At 37.2% G+C, this 16,863-nt stretch overlaps 1 protein-coding gene across 2 annotated transcripts; it reads left to right on the forward strand.

Annotated features, from left to right (window-relative positions):
* Positions 1-742: 742 nt before the first annotated feature.
* LOC113081659 (neuroblast differentiation-associated protein AHNAK-like) lies at positions 743-12,719 on the forward strand. Of its 2 annotated transcripts, XM_026253679.1 has the most exons (9): positions 743-810; positions 934-1,005; positions 1,106-1,117; positions 1,225-1,371; positions 1,936-2,002; positions 2,304-2,351; positions 2,458-2,551; positions 2,723-2,892; positions 2,973-12,719. In XM_026253679.1, exons 6-9 carry the CDS (start codon positions 2,349-2,351, stop codon positions 12,069-12,071), a joined length of 9,366 nt encoding a protein of 3,121 aa, XP_026109464.1. In that variant the 5' UTR covers positions 743-810; positions 934-1,005; positions 1,106-1,117; positions 1,225-1,371; positions 1,936-2,002; positions 2,304-2,348; the 3' UTR covers positions 12,072-12,719. The 2 variants fall into 2 exon arrangements, with proteins under 2 accessions (XP_026109464.1, XP_026109465.1); XM_026253680.1 differs by lacking the exon at positions 1,106-1,117.
* Positions 12,720-16,863: the final 4,144 nt, after the last annotated feature.

Raw genomic sequence — 16,863 nt, forward strand, 5'->3', positions numbered from 1 at the left:
GTGACTGACTCTGTTAGAAATCTTATAATGGGCCCAGTTTGGATGATTCACTCGTACAATAATCCAAACACAAACCTCAAAAACAACATAGAAATGGGTCACTGAGCTCAAAACCAAGCTTCTGCTATAGCCATTCCAGTCCTCTGACCTGAACCCTACAGAAAATGAGAGGAGTGAACGGAAGAGGAGAAGAATCTGAATCTGAAGGGTCTGGAGTGATTCTCTAACCTCATCAGGCATTATAGGAGACAGTTTTGAGCTGTTAAACTGGCAAGTGGAGGTTTAAAAAATAATCCAATAAAAGGGTGTCCTTAATTGTGGCCAATGTGTATTAGAGAAAAACATTTATTTCATAATGATATTTCCCCCCATTTTAAATTCTTATTATCCAATGAAAGGATACATTTTTGTGATTTTTTCAAATAAAACATCAAAAGGATTAACAATGCAGATTAATTTTCACAGCCTTACTTGATCATATTTGCCAAGGGTGCCAATATTTGTGGGCATGACTGTATGTGGTGGGCAAGACTGAGTATTGTATTTCCAGCTAAGAAAGTCGAGTAGTTGTCCTATGCATGGCGACTGCATATGTGCAAATACCTGTAGTGTATCATGTTATAAAATGTAAAACATTGTAAAACTCAGGAAATGTTTTGTTGTTGTTTTAGAAACGGTCTCATTTGTACGTAATTGTTTTAGAAGTAAATGTGTTTTTTTTTTAATTATTGGTCTTTTTCAGATTTGTATTTATTTATATGTATTGGTCTTCAGGAGGATCTCCTCCAAGTATTTTCCCTCTACAATCAGGTAAAAAAAATTTTTTTTTTGCAAACTAAGGTGTGAGAGTCCGACTGTTTTTTAATATTTATTTCTGTGGTTTGAATGCATACTCTCTTCTGAGAATTCACAATGCCTAATTGGTTTCATTAGAGGTGTGAATGCTCGTAATAAGGCCGTCTCCACCCAGAACAACCTGCGTGAGCGGGACTACGCCTTGAACAGGTGAACGTTTTCCAACTTGTATGAGTCATATGGGAGTACATGTGTGCTTAGTTAAACCCATTTTATAACAATTCCTTTTGATTTTCTCCCATCAATCTAGAATTAGGGAGAGGTTTGTTTTTGTTATGTCACCCTGCCTCCAATGCAGAACAGGCAGTGATGCTGAAGCTTTATTAGGTATGTGTTTGGCCTGGTTGAACCAGTCGGTCCACTCTTCAGGTGTATTACTTCCAGCAGTGAGAATACCATAAACAGTGAGAAGAGAACAGAGGTGAACACGGTCTCATCCAGTCAAAACTTGTCTTCAGCATGGCACATTATCACCGCTGACACTGAACAAGGATTTAAAAGCTCACTGGATACAAGGTAAGGCTTTCAGATTTACAACAGTACTTTGGACTGAACTCTGTTGTGTAAAACAGCCCGTATGGCACTTAAAGTAAAGTTTGGTTGTTTAGCAAGCATAGGTGTCCAGCTGTTATTGTCATGTATGACTATGCAGCACTCGCAGAGGTTACGCTGATTTAATTGTGCTTTTACTGTCATTTAAGAGTGGTTTAATGTATTAATATTACAAACTGCACTTAAGTCATGTATTAAAGTATTGCACAGGGACAGTTATACGATATTTAAAATTGTGAATGTTTACATTGACACCATTTCTTTGGGGACAACTTTTTCTAAATACTGTTACTGTCTATTACTCTGTATCAGAAATAATGGTCCTGAAGCCAACTTTTAGGTCTTCTACCTTTAATCTGTGTTTACTGTAAATATACAGGTTACCAAATAGGCTTTGTGTATGTATATATAATTTTTCCACGTGGAAATATGTCAGATGGATATGCTGTAGGCTGCTTTAATGAAATGAGACAATTGAATCATTTTTATAAATAGCTGAGCAGGTTATCAAAATATGTGCCCTTACAGATGATCATGGAAGCACCTGGTACCTCTACGATTACACATGTTTAATACAGAGGGTGTGGTTAACAAGGTGAGGTCTCTTTACCGTTTCCTTTGTCTGGCCTAACCTGTTCCTAACGCCCTTGTTACACTATCCCTGAACAATTCCTTGAATACCACAGTTACATCAGTTTCGTCTGCCAGTGGGATAAATACAGATGTTTAGTTAAGAATTAACTTGCATACCAAGATACATGCATGCAAAGTGTAAAGTACATTTTAAATGAAGTTAGTGTTGTTTGATCAGCCTTGCTTCATTTTCATTCAGTGTTGTTCACAATGACATGTCAATAATAATTAGTACTCAATTATTACTTCTTTTGCATCAACAGGTTTGAGATTTGGAGGCTTTTCTTCACTGTAGATATATTAGTGAAATGGTATGATATTTTTATTTTATCCAGTCTGTATCTGAAGAAAAAATTTCAAGAAATATGAAATATGGAAAAAAAAAAATACACCATGATATTGTCTTGTAACTTGCAGGCTCTTCGAAGAAGCCTCTCTGACAGCCTGCTACTTGAAGATGACAATGTGTCTGTAGAGGGTTTGGAATACACAGACCTGCACTTTCATGAAGGTACAGTTTTGTGACTGTTTGAATATGATTTTATTGTCAATTGAGCTTTAGATTGCTTGTTCACTTTTACTGTGGAGAAAATGGCTTGCCATGAACATTGATATGGTGGAAATGTAAGGATAATTGTTTGTAATAGACTACATTTCACAGTACTTTACATTTCCATTTAAGATGATGAAATTGTGGGTGCCAGTGGTCAGTTTGAACTAAAGAGGAATGAACAAAAGAAGAGTGAAGCTGTGGACATTTTAAAGTTGATTGATAATGACAAGGGGATAACAAAGCATGGTTTGAAATCCAGCAAGAGCTTGGAAAGCCTGGATATCAAAGCTCCAAATGAGGTCTGTGCACATCACATTCACTTTTTTTTTCCTCCTGAAAGCCCCAAACAAATTAACTTATGATTCAAATGTTTCAACAGGTGTGGAAAGATTCATATGACAAACTCTACAATGCTAAAGTCAAGAAATACATGAAAGGAAATAAAACTGTTAAGGAAAACAGATATGGAATACACAATGGGCCAGTGACAACCCAAACACTTGACCGCAAAAACGGTCAAGTAAACGTTTCGGCTTTACTTGAGAATGCAGATCGAATGCGTCCCAATCCATATGACACAGAATTTGGCAATCAAGTGGGGCCATACATGGTCCAGTATGATGCCAAGGATTCTACAGGTGAATATGACTCCGAAATGTTAGTACAAGGATCTGATCTGCTGAAATCAGCAAAGATCAAAACCAGTATTTCGAGAGATTTTTCATCGCATCATTTCACAAAGAACTCGACCAGTGTTGATAGGGAAATGAACATACGTGGTGGAACATATACAGATCCAAAAACAGATGTTGGAATTAATGCACCAGATTCAAATCTTAAACTGTCAAATACCCAAGGATCTCCTGTGATGCACCTCACAAAAGGACATTTTAAAGGCCCAAAAGCAGTGCTTAATTCTTCTGATATAGATATGGATGTACCATCAGTTAATGTCAAGAAGTCAAAATTTAAACTGCCAAAGTTTGGCCTATCTGGAAACAAGAATACAGACATCAGTTATGATGGAAATATGAAGGGGTCAACACTGGCATACCCTGAAGTATCTGCAGGTCTTAATGGTTCTGATATACAAACTGATGGACCAAAGGCTAATTTCAAAGGTCTAAAAACAGATCTTCCAGACATGGAAATGTCATCTGGAAAACTGAAAACCCCCACTTTCAACATGCCTAATTTTGACCTGTCAGGACCCAAAATAAAAACACCTGACTATGATCTGTCCGCTCCCAAATTTAAAACAGACTTTGATTCACCAGACTTCAACATCAGAGGTCGTAAGCCAGACATCACAGGACCTGACATGGATGTTGATATTCCTGATGGTACATTTAAAGGACCAAATTTCAAGAAACCCAATCTTGACTTAAATGCACCTGATCTTGGCATAAATGTGCCTTCTGGTAACCTTAAACTGCCAAAAGTTGACTTCTCTGGTAGCAAGCCAGTAGGACCTGATCTTAAAATCAAATCTCCAGACCTGAATCTCAAAAGCCCCAAAATTAAGGGAGGAATCAATACCCCAGACATGGATCTGACTCTCCCTCAAACTGATTTGAAAGGCCCAAACCTAGATATGAAATCACCTGATATTGATGTTAATGGCCCTTCAGGAAAATTTAATATGCCAAAGATAAAGATGCCCAATTTTGGCCTGTCTGGTTTGAAAGGGCCACATATGAACATGGATGCTGACATTGATAGGCCAGACCTCAGTCTAAGTTCATCAACTCCCAAACTTAATGCAGGGATAAACAGTCCTGATATTGATGTACATGGTCCTAATGTTGATCTCAAAGGACCAAGGACAGGCCTTACTCTTCCAGATATGGACAAGCCTTCTGGAAAAATGAAAATGCCCACTATAAAAATGCCTAAGTTTGGTGTCTCAGGACCAAAAATAAAGACGCCTGATTATGATCTAAAGACCCCTGAAATGGATCTATCAGCTCCAAAGTTTAAGGCAGACTTTGATTCTCCAGACCTCAACATTAAAGGTCATAAGCCAGATATCACAGGTCCAGATATGAATTTTGATCTCCCTAAAGGTCAATTTACAGCACCAAACTTAAAAACACCCAATCTTGACATGAATGCACCTGGCCTCGACATCAGTGCTCCTTCAGGTAAACTGAAGAAGCCAAAAACAGATCTTACGCTTCCAGACATGGACATGCCATCTGGAAAAATAAAAATGCCTAATTTCAAGATGCCTGATTTTGGTCTCTCAGGACCTAAAATGAAAAAGCCTGACTATGATTTGACCACTCCAGACATGAATATTTCAGCCCCAAAGTTTAAGGCAGATTTTGATTCACCAGATATAACAGCACCCAATGTTAATGTTGATTTCCCTAAAGGTAAAATTCAAGGACCAAATTTGAAGACACCCAATATTAACATGAATGCACCTGACCTCGACATAAATGCTCCTTCAGGTAAATTTAAGCTGCCAAAATTTGACATCTCTGGAAAAAAAGCAGAAGGACCAAATCTTAAAATGAAATCTCCAAAGCTGAATCTCAAAAGCCCCAAAATTAAGGGAGGAGTCGATACCCCAGACATGGATCTGACTCTACCTAAAACTGATTTGAAAGGCCCAAACCTAGATATCAAATCACCTGATACTGATGTCAATGGCCCTTCAGGTAAATTTAATATGCCAAAGATGAAGATGCCCAGTTTTGGCCTGTCAGGTATGAAAGGGCCACATATGAACATGGATGCTGACATTGATCAGCCAGACCTTAATTTGAATGCATCAACTCCCAAACTAAATGCAGGGTTTAATAGTCCTGATATTGATGTACATGGACCTAATGTTGATCTCAAAGGTCCGAAAACAGATCTTACATTTCCTGACATTAACATGCCATCTGGTAAAATGAAAGTTCCCACTTTCAAGATGCCTGATTTTGGTCTCTCAGGACCTAAAATAAAGACTCCCGAATGTGATCTAAAAAACCCTGAAATTGATCTGTCAGCCCCAAAGTTTAAGGCAGAATTTGAATCGCCAGAAATCACAACCCCAGACTTGAATATTGATAACCCTAAAGGGAAAATGAAAGGACCAAATTTCAAGAAGCCCCATCTTGATGTGAATGCACCTGACCTTGACATAAATGCCCCTTCGGGCAAACTGAAGCTGCCAAAGTTTGGTATCTCTGGTAGTAAGCCAAAAGGGCCTGATCTTAAAATCAAATCTCCAGACCTGAATCTCAAAAGCCCGAAAGTAAAGGGAGGAATCAATACCCCAGACATGGATCTGACTCTGCCTCAAACTGATTTGAAAGGCCCAAACCTAGATATGAAATCACCTGATATTGATGTTAATGGCCCTTCAAGTAAATTTAATATGACAAAGCTAAAAATGCCCAGTTTTGGCCTGTCAGGCTTGAAAGGGCCACATACAAAGATTGATGCTGATATTGATAAGCCTGACCTTGATCTGAGTGCAACAACTCCCAAACTTAATGCAGGAATAAATGGTCCAGATTTTGATATTCATGGACCTCATGCTGGTTTCAGTGGTCCAAAATCAGGCCTTACGCTTCCAGACATAGACATGCCACATGGAAAAATGAAAATGCCGACTTTCAAGATGCCTGATTTTGGTCTGTCGGCACCAGAAATAAAGACACCTGAATATGATCTGAAGACTCCTGAAATTGATCTGTCAAGTCCGAAGATTAAGGCAGACTTTGATTCCCCAGATCTCAGCATTGGAGGTCATAAGCCAGATATCACAGCACCTGACATGAATGTTAATTTCCCAAAAGGAAAAATGAAAGGACTAAATTTCAAGAAACCTGATCTTGACATAAATGCACCTGATCTGAAGGGGAACATAAATTCCCCTTCAGCTAAACTGAAGATGCCAAAATTTGGCTTCTCAAGTAGCAAACCAAAAGGACCTGATCTTAAAATCAAATCTCCAGACCTGAATCTCAAAAGCCCCAAAATTAAAGGAGGTATCAATACCCCAGACATGGATCTGACTCTGCCTCAAACTGATTTGAAAGGCCCAAACCTAGATATGAAATCACCTGATATTGATTTAGATGGCCCTTCAGGTAAATTTAATATGCCAAAGATAAAGATGCCCAGTTTTGGCCTGTCAGGTTTAAAAGGGCCACATATGAACATGGATGCTGACATTGATCAGCCTGACCTTAATTTAAGTGCATCAACTCCCAAACTAAATGCAGGGATAAATAGTCCTGATATTGACATTCATGGACCTAATGTTGATCTCAAAGGCCCGAAAACGGATCTTAAATTTCCAGAGATGGACATGCCATCTGGAAAAATGAAAATGCCAGCTTTCAAGATGCCTGATTTTGGTCTCTCAGGACCCAAAATAAAGACTCCTGACTATGATTTGAAGACCCCAGAAATGGATCTTTCAGCTCCAAAGTTTAAGGCAGACTTTGATTCACCAGATATCACAGCACCTGACATGAATGTAGATTTCCCTAAAGGTAAACTTAAAGGGCCCAATTTCAAGAAACCCAGTCTTGATATGAATGCACCTGACCTTGACATCAGTGCCCCTTCAAGTAAATTTAAAATGCCAAAATTTGGCTTTTCCGGTAGTAAGCAAATAGACCCAGATCTTAAAGTTAAATCTCCAGACTTGAATATCAAAAGCCCCAAAATAAAGGGAGGAATCGATACCCCAGAAATGGATCTTAGTCTCCCTCAAACTGATTTGAAAGGCCTAAACCTAGATGCCAAAACACCTGATATTGATATTAATGGTCCTTCAGGTAAATTTAATATGCCAAAGCTGAAGATGCCTAAGTTTGGTGTCTCAGGACCAAAAGTAAAGACACCTGACTATGATTTGAAGACCCCTGAAATGGATCTGTCAGCTCCAAAGTTTAAGGCAGACTTTGATTCTCCAGACCTCAACATTAAAGGTCATAAGCCAGAAATTACAGGTCCAGACATGAATTTTGATCTCCCTAAAGGTACATTTAAAGCACCAGACTTAAAGACATCCAATCTTAACATGAATGCACCTGACTTCGACATCAATGCCCCTACAGGGCAATTGAAGCTGCCAAATTTGGGGTTTTCAAGTAATAAGCCAAAAGGCCCAGATCTTAAAATCAAATCTCCAAAGATGAATCTCAAAAGCCCCAAAATTAAGGGAGGAATAGATGCCCCAGACATGGATCTGACTCTGCCTCAAACTGATTTAAAAGGCCCCAAACTAGATATCAAATCACCTGATATTGATGTCAATGGCCCTTCAGGTAAATTTGATATGCCAAAGATAAAGATGCCCAGTTTTGGCCTGTCAGGTTTGAAAGGACCACATATGAATGTGGATGCTGACATTGATAGGCCTGACCTTAATCTGAGCGCATCAACTCCCAAACTAAACGCAGGGTTAAATGGTCCTGATATTGATGTACATGGTCCTAATGTTGATCTCAAAGGACCAAGGTCAGACATTACTCTTCCAGATATGGACAAGCCTTCTGGAAAAATGAAAATACCCACTTTAAAAATGCCTAAGTTTGGTGTCTCAGGACCAAAAATAAAGACGCCTGATTATGATCTAAAGACCCCTGAAATGGATCTATCAGCTCCAAAGTTTAAGGCAGACTTTGATTCTCCAGACCTCAACATTAAAGGTCATAAGCCAGATATCACAGGTCCAGATATGAATTTTGATCTCCCTAAAGGTCAATTTACAGCACCAAACTTAAAAACACCCAATCTTGACATGAATGCACCTGGCCTCGACATCAATGCTCCTTCAGGTACACTGAAGAAGCCAAAATTTGGGTTATCAGGTAGTAAGCCAAAACGCCCAGATTTTAAAATCAAATATCCAAAGCTGGTTTTCAAAAACCCCAAAATAAAGGGAGGAATAGACCCCCCAGACATAGACTTGAGCCTGCCTCAAACTGATTTAAAAGGCCCAAACCTAGATATCAAGTCACCTGATGTTGATATTAATGGCGCATCAGGTAAAATGAATATGCCAAAGTTAAAGATGCCCAGGTTTGGCCTGTCAGGTATGAAAGGGCCACAAATGAATGTGGATGCTGATATTAATAAGCCTGACCTTAATTTGAATGCATCAGCACCTAAACTAAATGCAGTGTTAAGTGGTCCTGATATTGACTTAAATGGGCCCAATGCTGATTTCAAAGGCCCAAAAACAGGCCTTACTCTTCCAGATATCGACAAGCCTTCTGGAAAAATGAAAATGCCAAATTTAAAGATGCCTAAGTTTGGTGTCTCAGGACCAAAAATAAAGACGCCCGACTATGATTTGAAGACCCCTGAAATGGATCTATCAGCTCCAAAGTTTAAGGCAGACTTTGATTCCCCAGACCTAAACATAAAAGGTCATAAACCAGATATCACAGGTCCAGACATGAATATTAATTTCCCTAAAGGTACATTTAAAGCACCAAATCTTGACATGAATGCACCTGAACTTGACATAAATGAACCTTCAGGTAAATTTAAGCTCCCAAAAGTTGGCTTCTCGGGTAGCAAGCCAAAAGTTCCAGATCTTAAAGTTAAATCTCCAGACCTGAATCTCAAAAGCCCCAAAATTAAGGGAGGAATCAATACCCCAGACGTGGATCTGACTCTGCCTCAAACTGATTTGAAAGGCCCAAACCTAGATATGAAATCACCTGATATTGATTTAGATGGCCCTTCAGGTAAATTTAATATGCCAAAGATAAAGATGCCCAGTTTTGGCCTGTCAGGTTTAAAAGGGCCACATATGAACATGGATGCTGACATTGATCAGCCTGACTTTAATTTGAATGCATCAAATCCCAAACTAAATGCAGGGATTAATGGTCCTGATTTTGATATTCATGGACCTAATGCTGATTTCAAGGTTGCAAAAACCAACCTTGCATTTCCAGACATGGACCTGCCATCTGGAAAACTGAAAATGCCCACTCTCAAGATGCCTGATGTTGGTGTCTCAGGGCCAAAAATAAAGATGCATGACTATGATTTGAATACCCCTGAAATGGAGATGTCAGCTCCAAAGTTTAAGGCAGACTTTGATTCCCCAGACCTGAACATTAAAGGTCATAAGCAAAATATCACAGGTCCAGACATGAATCTTGATTTCCCTAAAGGTACATTTAAAGCACCAGACTTAAAGGCACCCAATCTTGACATTAATGCACCTGACGTTGACATAAATGCCCCTTCAGGTAAATTTAAGCTCCCAAAAGTTGGCTTCTCGGGTAGCAAGCCAAAAGTTCCAGATCTTAAAGTCAAATCTCCAGACCTGAATCTTAAAAGCCCCAAAATTAAGGGAGGAATCAATACCCCAGACATGGATCTGACTCTGCCTCAAACTGATTTGAAAGGCCCAAATCTAGATATCAGTACACCTGATATTGATGTTAATGGCCCTTCAGGAAAACTGAATATGCCAAAGTTAAAGATGCCCAGTTTTGGCTTGCCAGGTGTGAAAGGGCCACATATGAACATGGATGCTGACATTGATCATCCTGACTTTAATTTGAATGCATCAAATCCCAAACTAAATGCAGGGATTAATGGTCCTGATTTTGACATTCATGGACCTAATTCTGATTTCAAGGGTGCAAAAACCAACCTTGCATTTCCAGACATGGACCTGCCATCTGGAAAACTGAAAATGCCCACTCTCAAGATGCCTGATGTTGGTTTCTCAGCACCAAAACTCAAAACATCGGGCTATGATCTGAATACCCCTAAAATGGATCTGTCAGCTCCAAAGTTTAAGGCAGACTTTGATTCACCAGACCTTAGCATCAGAGGTCATAAGCCGGATATCACAACCCCAGACTTGAATGTTGATTTACCTAAAGGTAAAATTAAAGAACCATATTTCAAGACCCCCAATCTGGATTTGAACACTCCAGACTTTGAGACTGATACACCTTCAAGTAAATTTAAACTGCCAAAGCTGGGCTTCTCAGACAGCAAGCCAGAAGGACCTGATCTTAAAGTCAAATCTCCAAAGCTGAATCTCAAAAGCCCCAAAATAAAGGGAGGAATCGATACTCCAAACATGGATCTGACTCTGCCTCGGTCTGATTTGAAAGGCCCAAACCTAGATATCAAATCGCCTGATATTGATGTTAATGGCCCTTCAGGTAAATTTAATATGCCAAAGATGAAGATGCCCAGTATTGGCCTGTCAGGTTTGAAAGGGCCACATATGAATATGGATGCTGACATTGATCAGCCCGAACTTAATCTGAGTGCATCAGCTCCCAAACTAAGTGCTGGGATTAATCGTCCTGATATTGACATTCATGGTCCTAATGTTGATCTCCAAGGTCCAAGAACAGACCTCACACTTCCAGACATGGACATGCGATCTGGACAGATTAAAATGCCTGCTTTAAAGATGCCTGATATTGGTTTCTCAGCACCCAAAATAAAGACACCTGACTATGATCTAAAGACACCTAAAATGGACCTCTCGACTCCGAAGATTAAGACAGAATTTGATTCCCCAGACTTCAGTATCAGAGGTCATAAGCCAGATATCACAAGTCCAGATATGAATGTTGATTTCCATAAAGGCAAAAAAATAAAAGGACCAAATTTCAAGAATTTTGATGTGAACGCACCAGACTTTGACATTGATTCTCCTTCTGGGAAAATGAAACTCTCAGGAAACATGCCAGAAGAAACAGATTTTAAATTCAGCTCTCCAAAGATGAATCTTAAAACACCCCAAATGAAAGGAGGATTTGATAGCCCTGATTTTCATGGCCTGGGGTGTGATGTTGATTTTGGTACCTTTACACAAATGCAGGCTAACAACTTTGCAGTCCCACGAGGTAAAACAAAGGCATCCATGATGTATGGTCTTGATACTCCCACAAGAGACGTCAGAATACCGACTCATCAGAAATATAGTGCCCCAGAATTTAACATGCAGGACCCCTACTATGACTTGAAAAGAGACATGAAAGTTTCAGGACAAGCTCAGTGGCCTACAATGCCAAAACATGTCTCTGGCCAGACCAGAATTTCTGGAGTAGGTCCTACTTCCGATGTTTACTACAATGATATGGCTGGGGCATTCAGGTCAGGACATCATAAAACAACAGCAAGTAACTTTAATATTGATGGCGAATGGAATAATATATCAGTGCCTAAAATTCAAGTTTCAAGAAATAGAGAAAATGCAGCTGTGGGAAATTACAATATGGGAGTGAATACCATGCAAAGATCAGGTGATAATGCAGGTTATTACAGGAAGATGGTTCCTAGACGTTATTACACTACTGATGATATATGCTACACTTATAAAGGAATGCCTAGAAGAGATGGATGGGGCAATGGGCTTATTGACAATAGTCGCAGACAGACAATGAGACATCTGCAAATACATGCAATGGATCTGGAGGTTCCAGAAAGCACTTTGAAAAGGTCGAAATTTAACATTCTAAAACTTATATAGTATGATCATTAAAAGAAAGGGATATGGGTGACAAGAATGAGCTTGTCCATAGCTATCATGATTACAGGGCCGATAAGAATGTATATATTAAAATCTATACAAACTTAGAGTAGATATTGTAAATGTTCTTGAGCAAACTTTTTTCTGCTTCTTAACACTGATGAACAAGTCTTTCCCTAAAGGAGATGTTATATTTGAAATGTTAGCATACACTTGCACTTACTGTATCATAGATCATTGGTTATAAGTTTTTGAAAGTTTGTGTACTATAGTATGTATATGTCACAAAATAAGTGACAATATTAAGTGGACTTGCCTGATTAAGTATTGTAAATCATATATATTTTGTAAAAGATGTAAAATGCTATAGTAATGTATAAATACAGTGTGGATGAAATATACAAATATAAAATGGTTTGTTTGGATAATATAACTTTATTTTTTATTTTGTCTTTTAATTTTCACAGATTTTTAGTTTTTTTATGCTCATTGATACAATAAGGTACACATATGGGGAATTTGTATTGAAGTATGTATATAAATTATTGGTGAAATATTCCTACTAACGTTGTTGATTGAAGATACAAAAGCAGTTGTTGTTGTAGAATACTTCAAATGTTATGCAACTGAAATAAACATAAAAGTGTATCATTTTCTAAAGTGGAGTTTTTGCTTAATTGCTACTTTAAAAAACTTTTCTATATAGAGTTTTTGCACATAATGACAAAATCTGAGTATACAAATAAAGGTGCTTAACGATGCCATATTTTTTTTTTTCCTTTTCTAAATGGTTCCATAAAGAACCTTTAAAATAAAGGTGTTTTAAAAAAAAGTATTTCACAGCTGTACCATAGAAGAACCATTTTTGTTTCCACAAAGAATTATTCAGTCAACGTTATTTAAAGAACGAACTCTTTCTTACCTTTTTATAATCTGAAGAAAGTTATTTTGCCCCAAAGAAACTTTTGTGAAAGAAAGTTTCTGCTGATGTTAAGAGTGTAAGAGTAGTCAGTCATAATTTAAAGGCCAATCTGGCAAAACTGTTTTGCATAGAAAGTGTTCTTTATAAACCCATGTGTTTAAGAATTGACCATAAAATTGTGACCTATTGTGTGAGATGAAAATCTCAAAAGATTCAAACTTTAAAGATAGCAAATTAGAGAAAATGAATATATGATTAAAAATTTCCCATGGGCTCATTTGCATATTAAATTGTGATACTAGATGTTGTGCCTGTCATCTATTTTCACACTGAATTTTGCTGAACACATTTTGCACTGTACTGTGTAGATTCTTGTGTGCTGCTGACTTGTCTGTTTTTGGAGGTGTGGCCTGGAGTGTGGAGCTTCATCAGGTGTTGTTGTGTTTGTGAGCATGTGCAGGGTTGCCAAGTTCTCGGTTTTCCCGCAGAATTGGGCTAGTTTAACACTATTGCCGCGTGTTGTTTTTCATGTCCGCTGCTTTAAGCGAACACAATAACATGATATTTAACCCCTAAAATGTTAATTTTACTAGGGGAACCCAACCAAAACGTGTATTTGACCCTACCGGAATGCGATTTTTACCGGGTGATCCCCCTCGAAATGTGATTGGGTGGGTTTTGATACAGTCTAGTTTTTTTTGTTTAAACAGCAAAAAAAGAGTTAATTATGAGCAACTTCCATCCCTTTCACCAAATCACTTCCCTATAGGTAAAATATGTTTCTCCTGTAATAATTATAATTATCCTTTTTCATCCTTCATCCTTTTCCAGAAGGATGTTGTTTCGAAACCAAATGTAATTGCATACTGGAATACATTTGTTAGTGATGTTGACTGGAATAAAAGTCTGACTCCCAAACGATATTTCTTAACAAGTACGGTGAAAGAAGTATCCTTTAAACTTCTCCACAGAGTATACCCTTCTAAACATTATTTGATTAAATTTTAAAAAGATATTGATGTTAACTGTAACCAGAGACAACTGTTCATTTTGGTACCGCCCTTTTGTGGCTTATTTCTGGAAGAATGTACTTGATTTTATTGTTTGATATGTTGATGGAGATTTTATTTTAGAGTGGAAAGATGTTATTTTAGGGCAGCATTAATGTAAACTCCAAAGATAAACAGACCTGTATTTATTTTATATATTTATTTATTTTAATGGTTAAATTTGATATAAATAAATGTAAATTTGCAGGTAAAAAAACATGTTTTATAGATTTTTAAAATGAGGTGAAATACTACTAATAATATATTGAATCTATATTACCCTCGAGGAAACAAAAAGCTATTTGAATTTTGCAAGCATGTACACTTTTTAATGTAATAGATTGTGGAATTCTGTGCAAAAAAAAAAAAAAAAAAATCTGATTAGCAATTGGGCAGGTTTTGTAGCAAAAACCTGGCAACCCTGGATACACTCTAATAAGAAAAGGTTCTATATAGAACCTTAAAAGGTTCTGTCAGGCGCTACGTATTTGGAACCCCTAAAAGGTTCTATATAGAACCCTTTTTAAGGGTTCAATCAGAAGAACCCTTTAGGGTTCTTTGTTATCCGGACAAAGGTTCTATATGGAATAAAGGTTCTATATTCATGATTATTTAGTTTGTCCTTTCCGAATTTAATATTTCATATAATTGACAAACATCAAGACCCTAAAATGTAAAAATGTAATTCACATAAAAAGTCACCCATTCATACACCCAAAGTGCATAGAACTAGTCATTTATTTATATTAACAAAAATAATTACTATTACTGAAAGAATGCGACTGTAATTTCAAATATTCAAGGCTTTAAGAAGTACTTCAAATCTACAAATTTACATTAATATCACTCATAAAGAATTGTAATTACAGATTCAAATTCAGATCAGCATTTCAGAATAACATCAATCGCCTCATATTTACAAATTTAAATTAGCACTATTCACAAAATATAAAAGTATTATGATAATTGATTATACATTTTGAACACTGGGACAGACAGTTTTTTATTTATTTTTTTGGCTTCTGGAGAGTTTAAACAGGTATTGCTCAACAAAATTGATCATGTGAGTGATGTGCTTGGGGTATTCCACACTGAATATGAAATAAGTAGCAAAGAGGCAATCCACTGCCTCCATCAAATCCATTTCTGCGCTCACAATGTTGGCACCCTCCATGTTGATGCTGGCTCTTTTTGCATGGAGGGGGTTTGAAGCTTCATGAAAAACTAGTCTGAGTTGGCTTTACTGATTTCTGCAATTTGGAAAAAATAAATTATTTTTGAAATAACTTAGGATCTTGCATACTTTCTTCCAAACAATTAGGGATGTGACTGACCATTTTTTACCACATTGGTAAGTAAGGGCCAATTCACTGGCTAGGTTGCACATACAACTCACAAACAATCATGACAGAAATTTCAAGATCAATGCAAAATTCATTAATAAAATAGCTTGGATAGCATACTGAAAAACTAAAAAGCAACAATGCATCTGTTTTTGATTTAACTAAACTTGCAGCTTGATTATTGAAGAAACACTACACAAACATTATTCACACAAGCAGTTTCTCACTTTCTCTCTGTTGTTAATTTAAATAAAAATGCTATTAGTTCAAGCTACATCATTTCTGTATCTGATTTAAAGCATGCAGAATGCTAGATCTAAAGGCCGGTTGCTAAAAAAAAAAAAATCAGTGTTTTTTTTTGCCTCCACGTCTTTCATTTAAATAGTGCAAATGTTTTTGTGAAAAACTGAGCAGCCCTCTCTCAATTTTAACATCTCATTCTCCTGATATAACAAAACAACTGTCAATAAGAGTAAAACATATACATTAGAACATTATTCTACAAGAGCAAGACATTTTTATTTAATTTTCTTATCACATTCACAGAGCTACATGCAATCAAGTGATCGTGGCTGTCATTTCTTTAAAACTATGGCATCTCAAATATCTGCTCATCACAATGAACGTCATGCAGTTTGTTTGAAAATTGTTTGAAAATTGCAAAATATACTAAACTCAAAGGAAACAACACTAAAAACAAATACTCACAAGTTGTGGAACCCGAAGAAATTGGAACATGTCCATGACCTCTCATGTTGAATCAACTCTTTTAGAAAGAGCACATCTCATTAGATTTTTGATATGTTGGTATAGTCAGGTTGTCTTTTACAAAGTTCAGCATGTATCACAGTAATGTGCTCCTGAAAACTTAATTGATCTTCTCCAATATTTTCCAGGTTTAATATAATCTGAAAAAAGTAGTAAATAACAAAATTCCTATTGTATATCTACAATCTTCTAGCATTACTGGTCAATAACCAAGCAATGTTAAGACATTTTAGTGAAGAAGGATAAAACAGACAAACCTCCTGGGACTGGGTGGAAACCGGATTATCAGTACACAGAAGTACTGGAAAGTTTGCAGTCTTGCATGTTTTTGTTTGCTGAAATGAGCAAAAGACAGTTCATTTAAGTAAAAAATATTAGGAGTGACATAGCACAAATAGCTGAAAATCAATTATCAGTAGAATTAAAGCATTCATTCACCTCCCCCCCAAAAAATCTGTCACCATTTACTTGTTTACCTTTGTTGTTCCAAACCCACATGACTTTTATTCATGGATGTCACGAATAATAAAAAACTTGATTTGGCGGTATGTCTCATACTGCAGATTGTATGGATGTTCTGTTCTGTTCTGTTCTAGGGCTGTTATTCATAACCATTTGACTGTGCGGTCAAAAACTAGCTTAGAGCACTATCTGCAGTTAAAAACTAAGCTTAGGATCAGAAAACACAAAACTGTATTTCATTTGAGTCA

This window comes from Carassius auratus, unplaced genomic scaffold (assembly GCF_003368295.1).
Source record: "Carassius auratus strain Wakin unplaced genomic scaffold, ASM336829v1 scaf_tig00034822, whole genome shotgun sequence".
NCBI classification, from domain to species: Eukaryota; Metazoa; Chordata; class Actinopteri; order Cypriniformes; family Cyprinidae; genus Carassius; species Carassius auratus.

Excerpts from the sequence above, each read along its gene's own strand:
- LOC113081659 (XM_026253679.1), top strand. Across the intron at positions 2,552-2,722 it reads AGACCTGCACTTTCATGAAG|ATGATGAAATTGTGGGTGCC; the intron begins GTACAGTTTTGT and ends TTTCCATTTAAG. Across the intron at positions 2,893-2,972 it reads ATATCAAAGCTCCAAATGAG|GTGTGGAAAGATTCATATGA; the intron begins GTCTGTGCACAT and ends ATGTTTCAACAG.